This window comes from Prenolepis imparis, unplaced genomic scaffold (assembly GCF_030444845.1).
Source record: "Prenolepis imparis isolate NDT839.2.m4 unplaced genomic scaffold, iyPreImpa1.0 SCAF_8, whole genome shotgun sequence".
NCBI classification, from domain to species: Eukaryota; Metazoa; Arthropoda; class Insecta; order Hymenoptera; family Formicidae; genus Prenolepis; species Prenolepis imparis.
The window spans coordinates 4,466,334-4,485,667 of NW_028141166.1; the positions used below are offsets into that span (position 1 = coordinate 4,466,334).

Here is a 19,334-nt window from a genome sequence, read left to right on the forward strand (position 1 = left end):
TTATCCTCAGCCAGCTTCGTTCATTGATTTTTACTGCTCTGAACGCGCACTCTCGTGGAACGTGGACAAAACCACTTCATTCACGTGAAAATTTATCAGAACAACCTTTCCGAGACCTTTGTAACTTCGTCACCACAGACCCGCTCCAAGTGACGTTTGAATAAGTTATCGACTCGCTCCGATTACGTAGAAACCTTTTACAATTTAATCTTCCAACTTGTCACGCAAAGTTACGTAACTATACTGCTGCTATGTGCTTGACGGACGAAGATATAGCTTAGAGTGACATAACTTGGACACCATAAATTTTTTTAGTTTTTTGTTGTTTAAATGAGTCTTAGTTTTTGTACACAGATGCAGCATGTTCGATTGCATCTTAAAAATATATACATATCTTAATTGTAATCACTTTCGGTCACTTGACTTGAATAGCTTTAAATTTCTTGTTTTTGAATAGAAGATCTAAATTTTTATTGCCTTTTTAGAATGAAATTAATCTTAATGACACACGCGAAATGATGTGTCATATGACATTTATATCTTGTTAATGACTCATAGATTTTAGAGTGCATTGACTCCTAACATCGATCGAATCATAAGCGGATGATGTATCAGTTTCAGAAATTTCTTGATAGCATCAATGAGAAAATGAACTTCGAACACAAACGTTACGATATGATTAGCTATTTGTAATGACGTAACCAGCATGTTGGTTGACATTTGAATTCCCAGAACTCTTGCGTGAACGAAAGCTATTCGTGATGTACATACAGTGGTATTTTAGATCGAAATATAAAACGTTCGATAATTTTTTACAAGTTTCTTTTATAAATTATTTAATATATTTAATATATTTAATTTATATAATTTATTTAATTTATAATTAATAAAGGCTAGTAAAACATATATAATTTAAATTCACATTTTTTATTTTATTATAGTTTGTACGAAATGTATGGATTTTTTTATATGGAAAATCTCAACTTTTTTACGAGCTTTCTTTCATGAAAAATGCAGGAAAGGTATATAGTCCACTAATTAAGAGTTCCGTCACTTTATTCTTTCATTCGGCGACAAAATATGATGATTTTTCTACGTTTAATCGATCAATTCTGCTGATATAAGATGGCACGTTATATATTGACATTACGTTACAATTTCTCATGGAAAAAACCAACATTATTACTTGTAAATTTCTTGCCTGTATTATTCGTCGAGCGCTTTTGCACCTTGGTGCGTGACTTTCATTTTTTATCACCGGCGCAGCTTTTTCACAGTCGGTCGCACAGTAAAATTGATGTTGCACTGATCTCTCCGGCGCGGCGGGCGGCAAGAAATCAATCCGTGTGAACATAGTGTAACAGAATCATCCGACCTCTTTCTGAGGTAGCCCGTGGCGGGTCGACAAAAACCCTTCCCACACTCCCGCTCATCCCTTAGCCTAGCAATCTCCGGCAGCGTATATCGCGGAGATCCGGAAATTCGAAACTTTCGACAAACGCGCGCAAAAAGAAGGTGCCGGGGACCCGGGGAATTGCAAAACAACATCCGCGCATCCTGGCATCAACTTTCATAATGAGCGCGCTCAATGTTACGCCGTTTGGCAATCGTCCAGCCAGACGCGTCCCGTTTTCTGGAATACCCAGGCAACTTCTCCCCCATCCTCCTGCTATCATCCCGGTGCCTTCGTACTCTGGAGATTCTGGGGCGTCGAATCCCTCTCTCGCGGATCGCTTCCTCTCGCCGGATTTTCTATAAGCTCGGCCATTTCACTGGGCCGTTTCGTTGTGCACCATTCGCTCGAATGGCTCGCGATATCATATACAGAGTGCTCGAGTAACGACGGTACATAAAGTGATCGTTCGTGGACGGTCGACGATAAGAAAGCACGTGCGAGAATTTATTTTACACGAGGACTTAAAATTTTTCCATTCAAACTATCAACAAGATTGTGATAAGAAGTGATTTCATCTTCATATAATTCCCCCTCCCCCTTTTTTTAAAAATTCTTTTAATTACATAGACCTGCATGGTTTTAATGTTTGAGATTTGACAGGTGATTTCCTATATAATTTTGTGCACTGAATCCGAATCTGACCTCGGAATTTGTCCAGCACGTCAGAGTTTTGAGATAAATGCATACCTACTTTTTGTATTTTGGGCTTATTGTGTTTTTGGGTTTTGGGATTTTGAGTTTTTGAGTTCAAAGTTCAGAATTATTGAATTATTGGGTGCTATAGGTCTGTATGATGTATGTACCTTGCACGTATCTATTTGTAATTTTAGTATCTTTTTTAAAGTGATATATTTCGCACTGAAAAAAAATTTGTTAACTTGACTAAACCGTTCAACTAAATTTATTATTTTGTTAATTAAACATATATTCAAGTTAAATATACGTTTTGTTAGATTTAATATGTTATATTTAATTATTTCTATATATATTTAATTAACAAAATAATATTTAGTTGAAAGATTTAATCAAGTTAATAAATTTTTTTTTCCGTGCGGGAACAATATCAAACGAGGACGATTAAAAATGGATTATAAAGGGGAAGATTAGTAACATGCGATGAGACATTATTAAAAATATTTTTAAAAATTGGATGTCTCTAAAATAAATGTATAAAGTTAAAATCGTTATTTTTCACACATTTAATCTCATTCTTATTCAGCACCCAAAATTATCTACGAAACTACTTCGTTTGTTCTCAAACGTGTCTTAAGATCCTCTATTATGCAGGCCTGTGTTATTATTGCAATTATTGCATATGTAATTAAATGAATTGAATAAAAAATTGAATAAAAAATGAATAAAAATGTAATTAAATAAAAAATTAAGAAATAATAAATGGGAATGGAGGAAAAAGTTATATATTCTTTCTGAATAACGTACGCACAACATTTAATGAATATAATTTAAATTTAAGTTAGGAAAAATTTTTAGAATATCAAAAATTTTATTCGCTAGAGAGAAAGAGAGAAAAGTTGAAAATTTTAATGTAATATAAATATAACGTCGAGCATATATAGGTGTGCGATCATATATATGTAGCAATATAGTCGTATTTCTCGAGCACTTTACATAACTGTTACCGCAGAGAGAGAAAGAGAGAGAGCTGGAAGTTGCAGTATTTAAATACACCCGAAAATTACTTAACGAATGGAAAAGTGCACAGGACCGTTTCGGCCGCGACGCTTTCGTCGTCGACGCCGCTTTCAATGCTACATCCAGCGCGACGCGCTATTCCGAGTAATTAGCGGATGCAGTTTCGACAACGAAACGCTCTCTGAAAAAGAAAAAAAAAAAAAAAAAAGAGAAAAGTTCGCTTATTTCGCGCCTGTTCGTTCGCTTCCAAAACGCGCTCGAATTGGCAGCCTCGCGTCGGTATAAGCAGGTCGACGTTTATTCGAGCGTCTAATTAGAATATGCATAATTAATCGCAAGAGGAATAATAATTAAAGTGTACTTAGCATGCCTGCCCAATTAGCGTCTTTCTAATTACCTAATTACTCATGCTAATTTGTTATTAATATCGCGCGCCACCGCGCAAACTTATGAAAAGCGGCGTCCCATTTCTTCTCGGCCGAAATAGGCGGTTCAGGAACGTTTGCGCATTCGAATTATTTATCGTCGGCGATTAGTTCTAATAATTATACCGCGATGCGAGTATGGTTATATCGCGCTGCAGAATTGTGCGCCAAAATTCGCGACGTAAAGCTGGTTAATCAATCGTCACATGTATCGCGTTTGTCGCTAGGATGACTCTTATTTTTATTTGACGTTTTATGGTTTATTGGATTTCATGCTTTTCTGCCTATAGTATCTCTCAACGAAAAGGCGTGTCAGTTTTGTTACGATTGATCTTTTTTTTTTCTTTTTATAGTTTTGCAATTTTTTTTATCAAGCTCGACAACTTAGATATATGTATTTTCGGCGATTAAATAAATGATATCATTAATTTCGGGCTTTCTCGTGTATATGCTTTTCGCATAATTGTGAAAGCAGGATAATGCAAGCGTCACTGTAGGTGTTTAACAAAATTGATTACCGTCCGCGTTCTGACGCAGAACCAATTAATAGTCGCTTATCGCTTTCTATAGAGCCCAGCGCTATTCGTGTAAATATCGCTTGTTTGTTTAATTTGCCTCGTGTACATATAAACATGCTGATATGAATATATAGTGTATTTCCATATAAAGGTCCGTTGTTTTACCTTCCCGATATTCAACGTGAATGCTATTGCATATAATTCCTGCAAATGATATCTTATTAATGCTATTTGTAATGGATCAATAATAATCAGTTGAATAACTAAATACGGGGGATTAATTATAATTTATTGTAACGAAGAATGTTTACACTTGATGGATTATCAGGCTGTATAGAATATGACACGTCATAGAATTTAAAGCGATTCTATTATATATATACAAGCTATATATGTCTGTCATATATATATTAATTCTAAGTCGTATGTTAATTTTATCTATTCTGTTTTATTATCGCTGTGATGAATAATTCACGAATTGCTCTAATTTTCTCATTGCACACTTCTTTTTTCACTTTACCGAGCGCGCTATGAAAAGTCGTGAAATCGAGTCGAAGTAGCTCTCGAAGACTGAAACATACCATTGAAGTTTGGAAGGCTTTATCGTCGAATTCAATGCGGAAAGTTTGAAACCGGAAGTGCTTGTCTATAGCACTTCCGAGATTTTTATCGGTGGCTTGAATCGGTTTTTAGCAGTTCGCCAGCCAGTTCTCGCCGAAACTACATTTAAATAGCGCGGACTTTTTTTTATACGCGAGTAAGACTTTTACGTTGATGCCCAGGGCTTATTATACGAGCGCACGTTTCCTCTTCTTTTTTTACAGTTAATTGGCTACGCGAACTTGTGTTACGCCAGCGAGCGCAGCGAGGTCGATCCTGTGAATAGAGAAATGATCCTCAGGACGCATAATGTAAGTATTTTTTATTTGTTCTTTGTTATAGAGAATGGGGGCAAAAGGAGAAAAATTGTTGCATTATTTCGCGATTCTGCAACGTGCGATTTATTAATAAATTATACATTATAGGATATAGTCGCGATGAGTGTATCTAAAACAAACACTATCTATATATGTTATATTATTTAACTTTACTTGTTTAACTTTACTTTATTTGTTCAAGATATTTTTATATTTTCAAAAATTCATTATACTCGTGCATTTTTCATACTGTATTACGTTTTTCGTTTCTTTCTGTAGGAGGATGTTCAATCGTATTTGTAATGCGTATTCGATATGAGTGATATTGCAATCGGTCCAATTACAATCCCAAATTAGATAGCGCGCAGAGTAACATCATTATATGCTGAAATTTTTGGCAGCATTGACGTCCCCACTCTCTCTCTTTTTTTTTGCCATTTTGCAATCTAACCTTAGACGGTGATATTAGTGCGAAAAATATTGGGAATTTAAAGGCTGTGATGTTATCGTTGTTCAGATCTTAGCATTATGGCATTATTTTTGCTTGGGCGTTTTTTTAATTTTTTTAATTTTTGAAACTAGCGAACGTACATAAGTGCTGACAAAATTGGCAATTTTACGATCGCAAATGCGTCCTTGCGGAAATAATATTCGTCTCGGCGGCTGGTTATCAACGAAAGCATCGCCAATAGTGTCTCGTTTTTTTGCGATGGCGAGGCGAATATTTTTAGGCAATTTTTAGACTATGACGAGATTGCAAATACGTTGTGTGTGTGTGTGTGATTCATGTCGCGAAATAATATTTTAATAAAGTATCAAGAAAGAAAGAAACAATCACGGTTGCTCCATTAGCGAATAATAAAAGCATTCTTCGCGTAACATTGTGTTCTCTTTACATATTTTATTATTGAAATCATACAAATATTATGGATAAATGAACTTTATTATGTAATGATTTAGAATTATTGATTTATTATTTTGAATGGAATCATTGGTGCCTTATTAATTTATTGTATAATTTTCTCCTATATTATATTATTTATACATTAGTGATAAAAATTGGATATTATTGCTTCTCCTATTTTTTTTAAGCTGTAAGAAAAAAATACTTTATGATTTGATTACAGAGCTTTGTGTCTGTATAGTCATCATATTAAATTAAAACTGGGGTATATGTATTATAAATACATCATCAATTTTAAGTATTATGAAATAAGTCACTAAACGATTTTCCTCATTTTATCATCTTTTCTTTGCATTATTACGTAGGGAGGTGTATTTGGTCAAAGCGAATTGGTATTCCCGTTTCGTTTTATAGCGCGAGCAAGTTTGTCAAATTGCCCAAAAAGTTTTTCATGTCAAATTTATGTTCTAAGACACTTGCAAACTTTCAATATTTTTCTTTCAACACACAGGGATCTCTCATAAAAAAATTGACAATTTCCGCGCGCAGTTTCCCTAGTGTTACATGTGCAACACGTTTCGGATAGAAGTGCGTCGGCGCAAAATCGCCGGATTTTTTCCGACCCGCTATCAGAAAACGATTTTCTAGTTCCGATTTACATAACATCCGTTCTAAGAAATATATATATATATATATATATATATATATATATATATATATGCATGCATAGTAAAAACTCTCCGGAGAAGTATCTAGTTGCAAGCTCGAAAAGATCGACGCGTCTGAGATCGGAGGGTGAACGTATTCAAGAGGGAGAGAGAGAGAGCTGAATTGCACACCACTACCGCATCCAGAAGGTTGGATATGATAGGTTATTGATGCGCGCATTACCGGAGGTTGCATAGCTGGGAGAGAGCTCCTTCTTGGCGGGGTGTATCAGCTGGGGTGTCTGGGAAAAGGGCGGTGAGATGCGGTAGTCGAGGAGGGTAAAAAGGAAAGGAGGGAAGAGGGGGAGGGGATGGCATTGGTCGCGGCTTTCCCGTTCGCGTCGAAGATCATCCCCCGCTTCGTCGACGGAAAAGAGACCAAGAGAAAACGCGGGGGTGGTAGATGCATTACTGGTATGATGAACGATCCGCAGGTGGCTTGAAGCGAAAGAAGGAGAGCAGTCTCTCTCTCTCTCTCTCTCTCTCTCTTTCCTCTACGTCTACGAGGAGCTTTTATATCCATCGAGATTCCATATGTATCTGCTGCGCGAGTACATTATGTATCTACGATCGCACTCGCACGCTCTGGTTTCCGGCTAATTCGTACGAGAGTGTGCTTTCACAAGCGGGTAAATCGGCGTACGGTGAGCGATGATGTAGGTACTCGCGCGGATAGCTGAAGTATGACTGAATAGGAATGATAGAGCGAGAGTAAATCGCTCCGCAAAGGTCGGCGTGGCAATTCCATTAATATATAGTGCGGTACTTTAGCGACAATTTGTTGCTTGAAATGTTTATGTCAATGATTAATGATAAGAATGTATGACGAATTCTAAGGTTATTTTCAAACTCTTATAAAGGATGAAGTTGAATAAGTGGATCGCGATCGGTTACGTAAAGTGACTAATAAATTCACCATTTCTGATGTTTGTGCAACAAAGTGCAACAGCGAACCGCGTTATTTCTTTTCCAAATATACCTACTACGGAACGTAAAGGTAATGCATTAAATCACATAAAAGCGATGAACGGTGTATCGCTATTGTACCATATGTAAACCGATAGAACAGACAAAGACAAATCGCGGAGTGTCTAAAATATCAATGCGGAAAACTATATGTACAAAGTAGGGGATGTAGTCGCGCGTGATCAATCCGCTTCGAATCTGGAAAGTGGATACCGCCGCAATAAATTCGTCTTTATCCTTTCATTGATCGTTTTACGGGTGTAATCTTGTGCCACCTTTATTCACACGCTGATGTGTTACGTATATAATTTACGCGGCCGTCACGCAGGTTTAGGATGGCGAAATACGATATTACGTCGCGAAATATCCAACACCGCGAAACTATAAATAGGGGTGATTTAGGAGAAATCTTGGCGCATTAGATCGCTGCTTGATGCTTCGAATGAGTCGATCTTTCGCTGTATTCCGACCCCATCTTTCGCTCGCGGGAAAATCGACGTCATCCTTGTTCGTGCCATTCTCCTTCCCGACGAGAAATGTCTCCGCAATTAAGATTGCAGTCGAATTTCTCCGGTATGCGCTATTCACCTGCCAGCATGTTTCATGGATTCTCGTATTATATGTGACAAGGCGCGTTTTGGAGGAATAAAGTTTACGGTTAAAATAAACATTACTATAAGAATTTTCTTTAGAAATGTCAGTTGAGTAAAAGAGACATGCGATATTTATCCTTTTGATATCCTATGTCGTGCGATATTGTGTTACGAATTCATTCCATTTTGTTGCAAAAATTTCTAGATGAAAAATAAATTAAATATATCGCGATAGAATTTTTTATACACATAAAATAAAACATTAATTAATTTAAAAGAAAACTACAACAGTTGTAGATTAATGTAATATAGAATAAAATAAATATTCGTCCATCGAGATATTAAGTTTTCTTTTAAATTAATTAATGTTTTATTTTATGTGTAATTGATGCTAAGAAGCAGCTTTTGTATATATTAATAATAGTTTTTTCGGGCGTCAAAGATGTTTTACATGTTGTAGTCGAGCGTCAAAAAAATGACTTAAGGCTCCTGGTACCTTGCCGACCATGTCGGAATCGTGACGTCAGAGGCGAGAAAATACACGCTATTTTTTTTTAGATGCCATTTCTAAATAAGAACATATTTGCATAAAATAACACTTAAGATCTCTTTAATACACTTCTAAAAAACGCCGAAAACTATCCTTTTCCCTTTATAATCAATCAACAGCTGTAAAATGTAATATTATGAGGCCCAGTCCGTCTGGTCTTTGCACATGCGCAGTCATTCCGCATGTCAAAGTCTGATATCTCGATCATTTTACGGTTGTTGATTGACTGTCAAGGGAAAAGAATAGTTTTCGGCGTTTTTTACAAGTGTATTAAAGAGATCTTAAGTGTTATTTTATGCAAATATGTTTTTATTTAGAAATGGCATCTAAAAAATAATAGCGTGTGTTTTCTCGCCTCTGACGTCACGATTCCAATATGGCCGCGGTGAGCACCCAGGAGCCTTAAATCATATTTAATGTAATCAATGGTGAAAACAATTATATTGCCTTAAAATTTGTTTTTATGGTAATAAATTATTACTAAATAGTATATATGTCATTGCGCGTTAAGTTTACAGTTACTCGCTCAGATTTCTGTATACCGGGTGTCCCATTTTAAAGGACCCACTCAAATATCTCAGAAACACTGCGTTAAATCGAAAAATGTTTCCTACAAAAGTTGTAGGGTTTCGAGGGGGACATAACATAGTAATATTCATATGACCTTAGGCGGCGCCTCCAAGGTCAAGTAAAGGTGAGAATGAATTTTTTAAATGGAAACCCATATTTTTTATTATAACATCTTTTTCTACTAATTAATTTGAACAACTTTTATCTGAAGCATTTTTTATTTTCCTAATATTTTTTCTTCTTTTCAAAATTCATTCTCACCTTCATTTGACCTTGGAGACGCCGCCCAAGGTCATATGAATATTACTATGTTATGTCCCCCTCGAAACCCTACAACTTTTGTAGGAAACATTTTTCGATTTAACGCAGTGTTTCTAACAATGAGATAATTGAGTGGGTCCTTTAAAATGGGACACCTGGTATAATGTATATGAGCCGTTTACTCGAAGAACGACTAAAGTTGACCTAAGTCGTTCTTCGAGCGAACGGCTCATATAATTTTGTTGCGGTTAAATTATATTCCCACCCTAGCGCTTACATCGTTTCAAAGTATATGATCATCAGAACTGATTCTATCGATCATTGATTGTCGAAAACTAGAAAGATATATGTTGCGTTACGGATGAATTCAGACTGTCACTGAGCAATCCTCTCACGGCGTTTACACGTTTCCTAATGTGCCTGCATGCGTGTAATGCAGATAGACATGCGCGCACGTTATACACATACATACATTCGCGAATGCGAATGTAATTCGCTCGAGTGAGGAAGATCAGGGCGGACGACACGTGGTAGAAACGTAAGCTCGGTAGATTTCAGCCGGTGTGTACAACTAGTCGAATTCACCGGAGATATCTTTTAGCAATTTAGCACTCTCAGGGTTCAGAGAGCTGGGTTCAGGACTAAGGCATTACACATACGTGTCCCACCGTAACATGCCGTACTGTATATGCCGTTGATCCTAGGTATATGCGCGTCGCACATTGTTGCAGGACCGAATGTAATAGGATGATAGCTTAGATATCGTTTACGAGGATCATAACCACATACAACGTGGCTCTTAAGACGATCACGGTCACATCTTAAAATAATTGAGTTGCCATGCACATGCAACGGATTTGACGGATTTCCGTGCCGATCGTAAGTCGGCATTACTTCCATGAGATTACTTTTGCGACCGGGTATTAGTCCGTATATAGTATATAAGAGGATTGTGGTCCGCGCGTGGCTGTTAAGATAATTACGATTTTCTCTCTTTCTCTTAATATACAGATTGTTTCTAAATAAGTGCGAAAAATTTTAGGAGATGATTCTTTATCGAAAATTATAAGGGAGGTTTTTAATAGTTGAGAGTTTAAGAGTTGCTCTCCTCCAAAGGAGGAAGTGAAAATTAGGTTTTTAATTTTTTTCAAATTTTGAACAAGTTAAAAAAATGAAATTTGGTATATATTTTTCACTAGTAAAAAAGGATATTTATTAATATTTTTTAAATCTTCACGTATGTCGTTGTAAGGGGATGAAACTAACAACCCCTATTCAATTTTTTATTAGAACTTTTTAATGGACCGGAATATGATTATCTAAAAATATGCATAGAAAGCTTGATTCCTTTAGAAACTTTTTTTATTTCTTTTATTTTTTTTCATAAAATCAATAGTTTTCAAGAAAAAAATAAAACCTAATTTTTATCTCTACTTTAGAAAAGTGTAACTCCTCAGGGAGGGATATGGATATATATGTTTATATGAAAAACCTCCCTTAATTTTAAAGAATCATCTCGATAAGTTTCCGTAACAATGAGTCGATATGCTTTTTACGAATTAATTTGCTGATTTACTATTAATCAATAATATGAACAAATGGAGAGGAGTCTCTGGACTAAGTTACCGGAATATTAAAGTCATGATTTTATTTCTTGATTATTTATTTTTATATTAAAGAAATCTAGTTTTTTATTTATAGTTTGGAAAAATTATCGCACATTGCACGTAAACTTTATTTTATCGGGATAAACTGACCTATACTGTGCATACATATTGTAAAAGCTAATTGCTTTCAAAATATCAATTAAGCCATTATTTTAAGTCATTCTAACGTTGAGTTGACGTAAATAGAAATCGCACTTTTATCGCAATTACGTTACGATAAGCGTCGAAGTTCATTTTTCGCGATTCGAGTACGTCGTCGCACGATGAACTCGCGATGATGCACGATCGCGAGAATATTGAAACAAACGCTGTTTTTGTCGGCGAGTTACACCAGTCGCGCTAGGTGATAGTTAACGACGGGGCAAGGTGTTTTTACAGCCCCGATCCGCTTAAAACTCGCGCTAATGAAAATATCGCACTGTCCGGACATCGCAAATATTGCGCTGCTATAAAATTGCATATTGTTAATTTACAGCGATGCGATGCGGAGATCTCCTCCCTCGACGCCTCCCGGGAATTCGCGGGCGTCATTGTTTCGTAGTGAATATAAGCGTGCGTCGGAGCGTAAAAACGATGAAATATTTTCCTCCCGTTGCTACAACCGGCCCCCGGATATTATCAGATTATAGAACGAACAAGCCCGCGCGTTATAAGCCGACCGCGCGTCTGCTTGCACAATGTTAATCGCGCGCACGCCTGTTTAAACTCATTCATCCTCCTCTTTTCTTGCACTCCTCGCGCAGATGGGGCATCTTGGACCGACCAACGACGCCGCTTAAACTTCATCCCTCTTTTGCGCTGAGCACCGGCGATTTGCTCCCATAAAATATTTATATCTTTGCCTCTTATAAAACATAAGAAGATATTAATAAACATTAAAAAATTTATATTTACTCTAATTGATTATTTTAATTCTTCAAATATAATAGTTATGAATGGCACATATATACGAGGGCGTTTCAAAAAGTAACAGCAAATTAAATATTTCGAAATTATAATTCAATTAGAGATACAAATAATATATTATTTTTTTACATAATCACTCTTCTTTTCAATACACTTTTTACACTGCTGCACCAACTTCTTTATTTCATTAGAAAAAAATGTTTTTGATTGTGCCTTCATCCAGGAATGCACCGCTTCTTTGATCTCTTCATTCCCGAATCTTCGTTCTCTCAAAGCGTTCTTCAGGGGTCCAAACACTGATAATCAGAGGGAGCAAGATCAGGGCTGTATGAGGGATGTTGTAAGATCAAAGAAGCGGTGCATTTCTGGCTGAAGGCACAACCAAAACATTTTTTTTCAATGGAATAAAGAAGTTGGTGCAGCAGTGTAAAAAGTTTGTATCTCTAATTGAATTATATATCTCAAAATATTTAATTTGCTGTTACTTTTTGAAACACCCTCGTAGATAAAAGTATAGATTGCATGTTCGCGTGTAAAAGTAATCAATGCCGCTGTTACCATATCTAATATAATAAAGCAAAGCCGAGCAAAGCTGTACATTCACGGCATGCATCGGTTAGATTTCATGGAGCAAAGACAAACGAGCGGAAAGTGGGAAAAGGGTATATTTCGGGTGACAGCGCGCAACGGGTTAAAGGGGATCAACGCCTGCGACGCACATATGTATACGTACAACCGTAATCGACGAGCTCATTCTGCGACGCGAGAATGAAGTTACTATTTTTCATTAAGCCATCCGCTCGCCCGTGTGGACTCTACATTTCAATCGTTTCGAAAACTTGCCGGCACTAGCCAGCTCCGCATTCGTATAAATACGATTTCGATGTGTGCGCTTACGCGTATATGCGAGAGACACGTGATTCGGCGTTGTAGTGCGCGCGTTGAGCCGCGCGCAATTTGTTGTTTTTATGATTTAGTGGACCACACGTACAATAATTTAGTCGCCTGTGCGTCCAGCGATACCCTCTCTCGCCTCTTTCATCCCTTTTCACCCCGTTTAGCTCTCTCTTCGGTCGGAACGAAGCGGGGATGAGGAAGGAGGAGGAGGGAGGGGTGCAGGAGTTCTCCATCACCCAAATCCGCGGGGAGTCGACGAGCACGAAGCCTGGGAATACATCGTCGATACGCGCGCGTCCGTTATTAATTCTCGTCCTCGATGGCGAACGGTCGAGCACATCCTCTTCGCCACTGTCGGGTTAACCCTTCCCTCTTCGTCCGTCTCTCGCACCTCCTCTCCCCTTCCCCCCTGTTCTCGCGCTCGCTCACGGAAATTTGTGCGGCGATGAAGGTGGCGGCAGCGCGACGCGGGGATCGTTAGCGGGGACATATACACGAGTCGTTGCCGTTAAAATATCGTTCCGGTTTCCTTCGTACGCTCGGCAACGTACTGCGATCTCCCTGCTTACACATGGGCCGGGGTGCTTGATTGATTTACCGGGTCTCTCTCCCCCTGTTTTTGCAGGATTTCCGGGGAAGTCTGTCCGGCGACGACCAGCGGCGTATTAACCCTTCGGTGACGGGCGTTTAAATCATCTGGATTCGATGGTCCCTCCCTCGATTTTCTTCCGAATCGCCCGGGCGACACCGCGGAATTTTTATAAGCGCGTTCGCTCCGGGATGATGGATGGCCGCGCGTTTGTCTCGCGAGCTGATACGTATACATTTAATAACTCGGTTGGTTCATTTTATTTCAAGGCTCTTACGATACGTATTTAGCGAAAAAAAGTATTAATGTAAAGGATTGAAGAGAATGAGCTAATAAGACCCGGTGCAGAATTAAAACGCAATGACTTTATGTGTACTTATTCTTTATTTGTTCAGAAAGTTTCGGTTCTTTCTTTTTATAATACAAGTGTACAGAATGATCTAGTCATGTGATGATAGATCAGTGTTGTTTTATACATCATTCTGTACACTTGTATACGATAACCTGAAGATGGTCCAAAGAGAGAACCGAAACGTTCTGAACAAATAAAGAATAAGAATACACACAAAGTCATTGGCTGCGTTCAGCAGAACAATTGCTGAGTTGTCGTCTTATCAACACTCTATGTTGATTTGTTGGTCTTAAAAGTAAGAACCAATCACGTTACTACTAAGCGATTTGTTTCTGTTGAACGCGACCATTGTTGCGTTTTAATTCCGACGAACCGGCTCTTATTAGCCCATTTTCTTCAATTCTTTACATATTAATACGAGTTTAGAATAATCGACCCAACTAGCTTGAAAATGATTTCTTAACATTCACAACGTTTCGACCATGTGGTTGTGGTCCTTTTACGAAGGAATATACTGAAATTTTACATATATAAGATCCCCTCTGTCCCCCCTAAAGAAATGTAGGCGAGAAAAATATAGATCCGAAAGTCGCTGAATCGGGAATCGAACCCGAGACCTTTCGCTTGCCGGGCGACTGCTCTCACCATCTGAGCTATTCAGACCCTTCGACTCTATATTTTTCTCTGCCTTGATAAACAACTATTTGTAAATAACGCCTTTTTTCCGCCGGCGTGAATTAAACACTAAGAATATAAAGGCTCGATATATAATAGATGTGTATACTCCATATCTAGGTCCAGGAGTGTGTCAAAATCTTGATTAATTATTCAAGTCGCTAGTAAATAAATAATACGAGTTTAGAATAATCGACCCAACTAGCTTGAAAATGATTTCTTAACATTCACAACGTTTCGACCATGTGGTTGTGGTCCTTTTACGAAGGAATATACTGAAATTTTACATATATAAGATCCCCTCTGTCCCCCCTAAAGAAATGTAGGCGAGAAAAATATAGATCCGAAAGTCTTTACATATTAATACATCAAAGCCCTTTCTCTATAATCAAAAAAAGTATATCGAATTAAAATGAGTTTGAATGCTTTCTCACACCAGTTGTCGAACTATTCCATTAGACGTGACTACGGAAAATGCGAATGAGGTCGATGGGTGTATACTATCAACTTGAGCGCGAGTTGTTGAAAGTTCTCGGTTACACCATCTAATACCGATTTGTCAGCAACGCCGAAATCCGCTGAAATCGGCGATTAGCGCGCGCAGAGGAAGCGTCCGAACTGCATGCGGGGTCGATCCAGCTTCCAGAGTTGTGTGCCGGCAGATTTGGGCTTCCGGCCGCGGAAACCCTCTCGAGGCATCGGGGATGGTATGGGCGAATTGCGAGCCCACCGGGCTCGAACAATGCAGCCCGTGCGCAGCCAAATCCGCAAAGTCCTCTCAATTATGCGGCGATGCTAATTACTCGCGAGAGTACATGCTCAAGGAGAGAGAGCCTCCACTTCACACACACAACGGGATTCTCCCTAACGCTCTGCAGTCTTCCATTCTCTTGCTGCTCCTGTAATATCAAAGGGCGAAACGGAATCGTGGGAATTCTCGAAGAGGGACGCGCGTGCTGTGCCTACAATCATCAGGGGAAACCCCCCTCTTCTTCGTACGACGTGGTTTTAATTAGCAAAGTTTGAGTCAACATTTCTCAATCCTTCCTATTACGAGAAGATGGATATGTACGTTACACGCATCGAGAACTTTGAAATTTGAAAGATTACTTCTATTATCTCTCTTGTACACTTATAACGAATTGATAAGGGGCCGTTCTAAATTACGTAAGGCTTTTGGGGGGGAGGAGATCAGCATTTTATATAGGGGAGAGAGGGTTGAAGTAGTTCTTAAGATTTTTTAAAATGTTTCCTCTAAGATAAAATCTAATAAAAATTTTTTTTACCAAAAAAATCGTGAAAGTTTTTATTTTCATTCATTAGTAGTTTTTAACAACTAATTTTAATTATTTTATAAAAATAATGAAAACTTGATATTTAAAAAAAAAGTACTTTGGTGTAATAAGTATATTTCATCACTCACGTTTAACCAATTTTTTATCTCTAAAAAGGAGTTAAACTGTTAAGAAACCTTATTAATAAAATATTACGTAAGATACAGGGAAGAGAGGGGGTCACAGAAAATCTTAGTCATTACTTGGCCGTGGGGGAAGGGGGGGGGTCGAAAATCATAAAAAAAGTCTTACGTAATTTATGAATGGCTCTTAATGGTGTATTCTCTAATATTCTAAAATAAAAAGAAATTGACTTATATAGAATATTTAGAAGAAAGACATATATCAGTAATCTTTAAAAAAATTGAATCGCTTGACTAATTTCCCGCCCCACTATTTTCGCTAATCTAGCTCGTAAAATAAGTGTGTGTAAATAATACAAATTATTAAGTATTTTTAGTGTATGAAATGCTCGTCCTGTTAAGTATCTCTGCAAATCGATACTACGCTTTCAAGGTGACTATTCAGAAATTGTTCGAGATATCGTCTCGTTTCTCAATTGATGCGTCATTGGGACGCAGTCGCGTCGCGCTCACCGGTAAATGGAAAGCAAACGAGGGAGGTTTTGGCACAGAGAGAGAGAGAGATCGGTGCGATTGGCAAACATGAGTTTCGACGCGCGCGACTGACGAGAAAAATTTTCAATTAACCGATGCACCCGCGTGGCATCGCGCAACGTTCGCTCTGCCAGCAACGACGATGCGCCCGCTGCTCTTCGCGGTCGCATCGGGAAAAGAGGCTGAAATTAATTACTTTCGGCGTCAACGGCAGATTCGCAGTTGATGGGATCGATTGTTCGCTTGATGCGATTAAATCTCGTTCGTCGTGTCTCGTTTCTTTCTCTTATTATTATTTCTTTCTCCTCGCCATGTTTACGCGTTGCGCTAAGACGAGATTGTCGACAACAAGGGAGAGATTATGTCGTTCGTTGAAAGAACGTTCAAAGAAAGAAGAAGGAGTTGTGAGTAAATCTTTCTGTGAATATTTGTTGTAAGAAAAGAAGAAAATTAATCTGACATCGAGTGCAATTGTTTTTTGTGAAGATTTATTAGGAATTAATTAAATAAACTAAATAAGGAAATTGATAACGGTTCTCATGTAAAAAATAATTTAAATTACTCCGATCATTAAGAGCTCAATTAATAGCATGTAACCGCTATTAATGATTATATCTGACATATGATTTTTTCCTGAAAAATAATCTTAATCCTGGTGAAAAAAAAAACATGAAGTAAAATCGATGAATGTATTTGTAATGTTTCAGTTCATCCGTTACTTTGTATTATTCGTTTGTTTTCACGAAAAAATTTCGGCAATGGAAATGCGCGCTTAGAGACTTACAATCTTCAATCCGTGTAAAAACTATTTGTTCTTGCGTGTATATATATATATATATATTTTTTTTTTTTTTTTCGAAAATCAAAAATTGAAGCTGTTTTTATTTCGCACAGTTGGTCGGGATAAAAAAGTCGGATTGAAACAAAAGAATCGAAAGAGACAGAGAGAAAGAGAGAGAAGCGACTGCTCTTTGATATAACACTGGATTGCCGTAATCCTGCTTCGGTATTAAGCAAAACGTTTTTCGCGCCGCGGTTAAAAAATTTACTCCACCAGGAGTGCGATTACACCTCGTCACACAGAAATGACAATAAAACCTCTCTCGTCTTGCCAATTACACCTCTTTTTCATTTGTTCGTCTCTCACCGTTGAAATGTCCGCTGTTTCATTTGCAATGTTAAGCTATTTATCACTAGATCCTTTTTTTTTTAGAGAATAAGATAGTCTCTTCACCGTTTTAAACGTTCAATTGAGTATTTTGGATAACATATAAGACAATAATTTTCATGATAATTAATGATTTAAAAAAAAACAATTTTATTTAATTAAATAAAATAATTACATTGGTATCTGGTCACAGAAGAGAATAAGACATGCTCGATTCGTGAATATAATATTCTTGCGCTACGATAGAAAATTAAATACAGACCACAATACTAGTAACAACAATACTAGGACTTTGCATCGGCGAACTTGCGGCGCGATTGCAACGAGAGCTGGAATAACAGTATCTTATTTAGATAACCAGTCGTGTTACTTCAGTAGCAGTCTTTCAATTTTGCTACGTACCTCGCCTTTCATCGCATTCCACGACCGTGTACTTAGTATATACTAGACTAGATCCGGAAATTCTCTCGGAGGAGAATACATTACTCGAGAGAGCAGCGAAACTTAATACTCTTTCCATTTTTCGCTGGTTACCGCATTTTGTCCTTATATTCTTTTGTCTTCATATTTCAATGTTCTGTAAATGTGTAATATCGTAAAAAGGGAACTTATTTCTCAGTATTTTATAATTACGGGATTACTTGCAAAATCACAACCAAATGTAAAGTTCAGATTCAAACATAATCTGTACATCAACTTCTAACGTCGATATAATCCTGCGATCGTAATGGCGTCTATATGGACGGCAGCGATCGTCCATTTGTACTCTAGCGGCGTTTCATTTCCCCCGCATTTAATCGACATCTTTTGTTCCCGACACGCGGACCGTGAGCTTCATGAAACGCAACAGCTCTCTCGTGCTCCGTATAATGTTAATTTTTCGTTTCTTTCTTCATGTTCACTTATGGACTCTCGATGCTTTGGAAACCGTCGTACCGCGAAGCGAGTTGGAGTTGGTGGTGTAACACAGTCGGCTTCACTGATTGCCAATATAGTGGAGTGCATAGAACACCGCACACTACACCGTCGTTCTATATATCCACGGGATGGTCGCGGACCTACAATGTGCCACGGGCGTTAATTTCCTCGTGAAACGTATTGCGTTCCTGTGATTCAATTGTTCCACCCTACGGCGCGCTATACGCTGCGATGGCTCATCCCTCGGAACTCTCATAATGATGTGGTACTTCTCCACTGACCTCATGTCCATGTTTTGCGAGACGTCAAGCGGCAATTTTAGATTTTAAAAGTCATATATTATGTCTTCTTTGAATTTGAAGCCTATTTTTGAGACCAGGCTAGGTCAGGTCTTTGGTACCTGACAACGAGTAAAGTACTTCTGGCCGGCAAGCATAGACCTTTAGTGGTTAGCAAAGGCCATTAAGGCTCCTGGACGTTAGAGACGAGCAAACACACGCTGAAAATTCTTAGATGCCATTTTTAAATGAAAAGATATTTCGATGAAACACTATTTCAGATGGCTTTCAAAATTCGTCGAGAACTATTTTTTTTCCTTGACAGTCAATCAACAACCGTAAAATGTTCGTTACATCAGATTTTGTCATGCGGAATGACTGGGTATGTGGAAAGACCAGACGGATGTGGCCTC

The 19,334-nt window shown here is 37.9% G+C and overlaps 2 protein-coding genes across 3 annotated transcripts in view; one reads left to right on the top strand and one right to left on the bottom strand.

The window, feature by feature from the left end:
* LOC145939729 (uncharacterized) overlaps positions 1 to 19,334 on the bottom strand; it is a 471,008-nt gene that overhangs the window by 189,419 nt on the left and 262,255 nt on the right. The window lies entirely within an intron of this gene.
* The window catches only part of Slmo (PRELI domain containing slowmo), a 30,136-nt gene that overhangs the window by 3,593 nt on the left and 7,209 nt on the right, over positions 1 to 19,334 (top strand). Inside the window, exon 3 of one of the 2 annotated variants that reach the window (XM_083044288.1) lies at positions 4,877 to 4,963. The exons of the other annotated variant lie outside the window; for it this stretch is intronic. Within the exon in view, the coding sequence (XP_082900414.1) occupies positions 4,877 to 4,963 (87 nt within the window). The remainder of the gene's footprint in view (positions 1 to 4,876; positions 4,964 to 19,334) is intronic. 2 annotated transcript variants of the gene reach the window in all.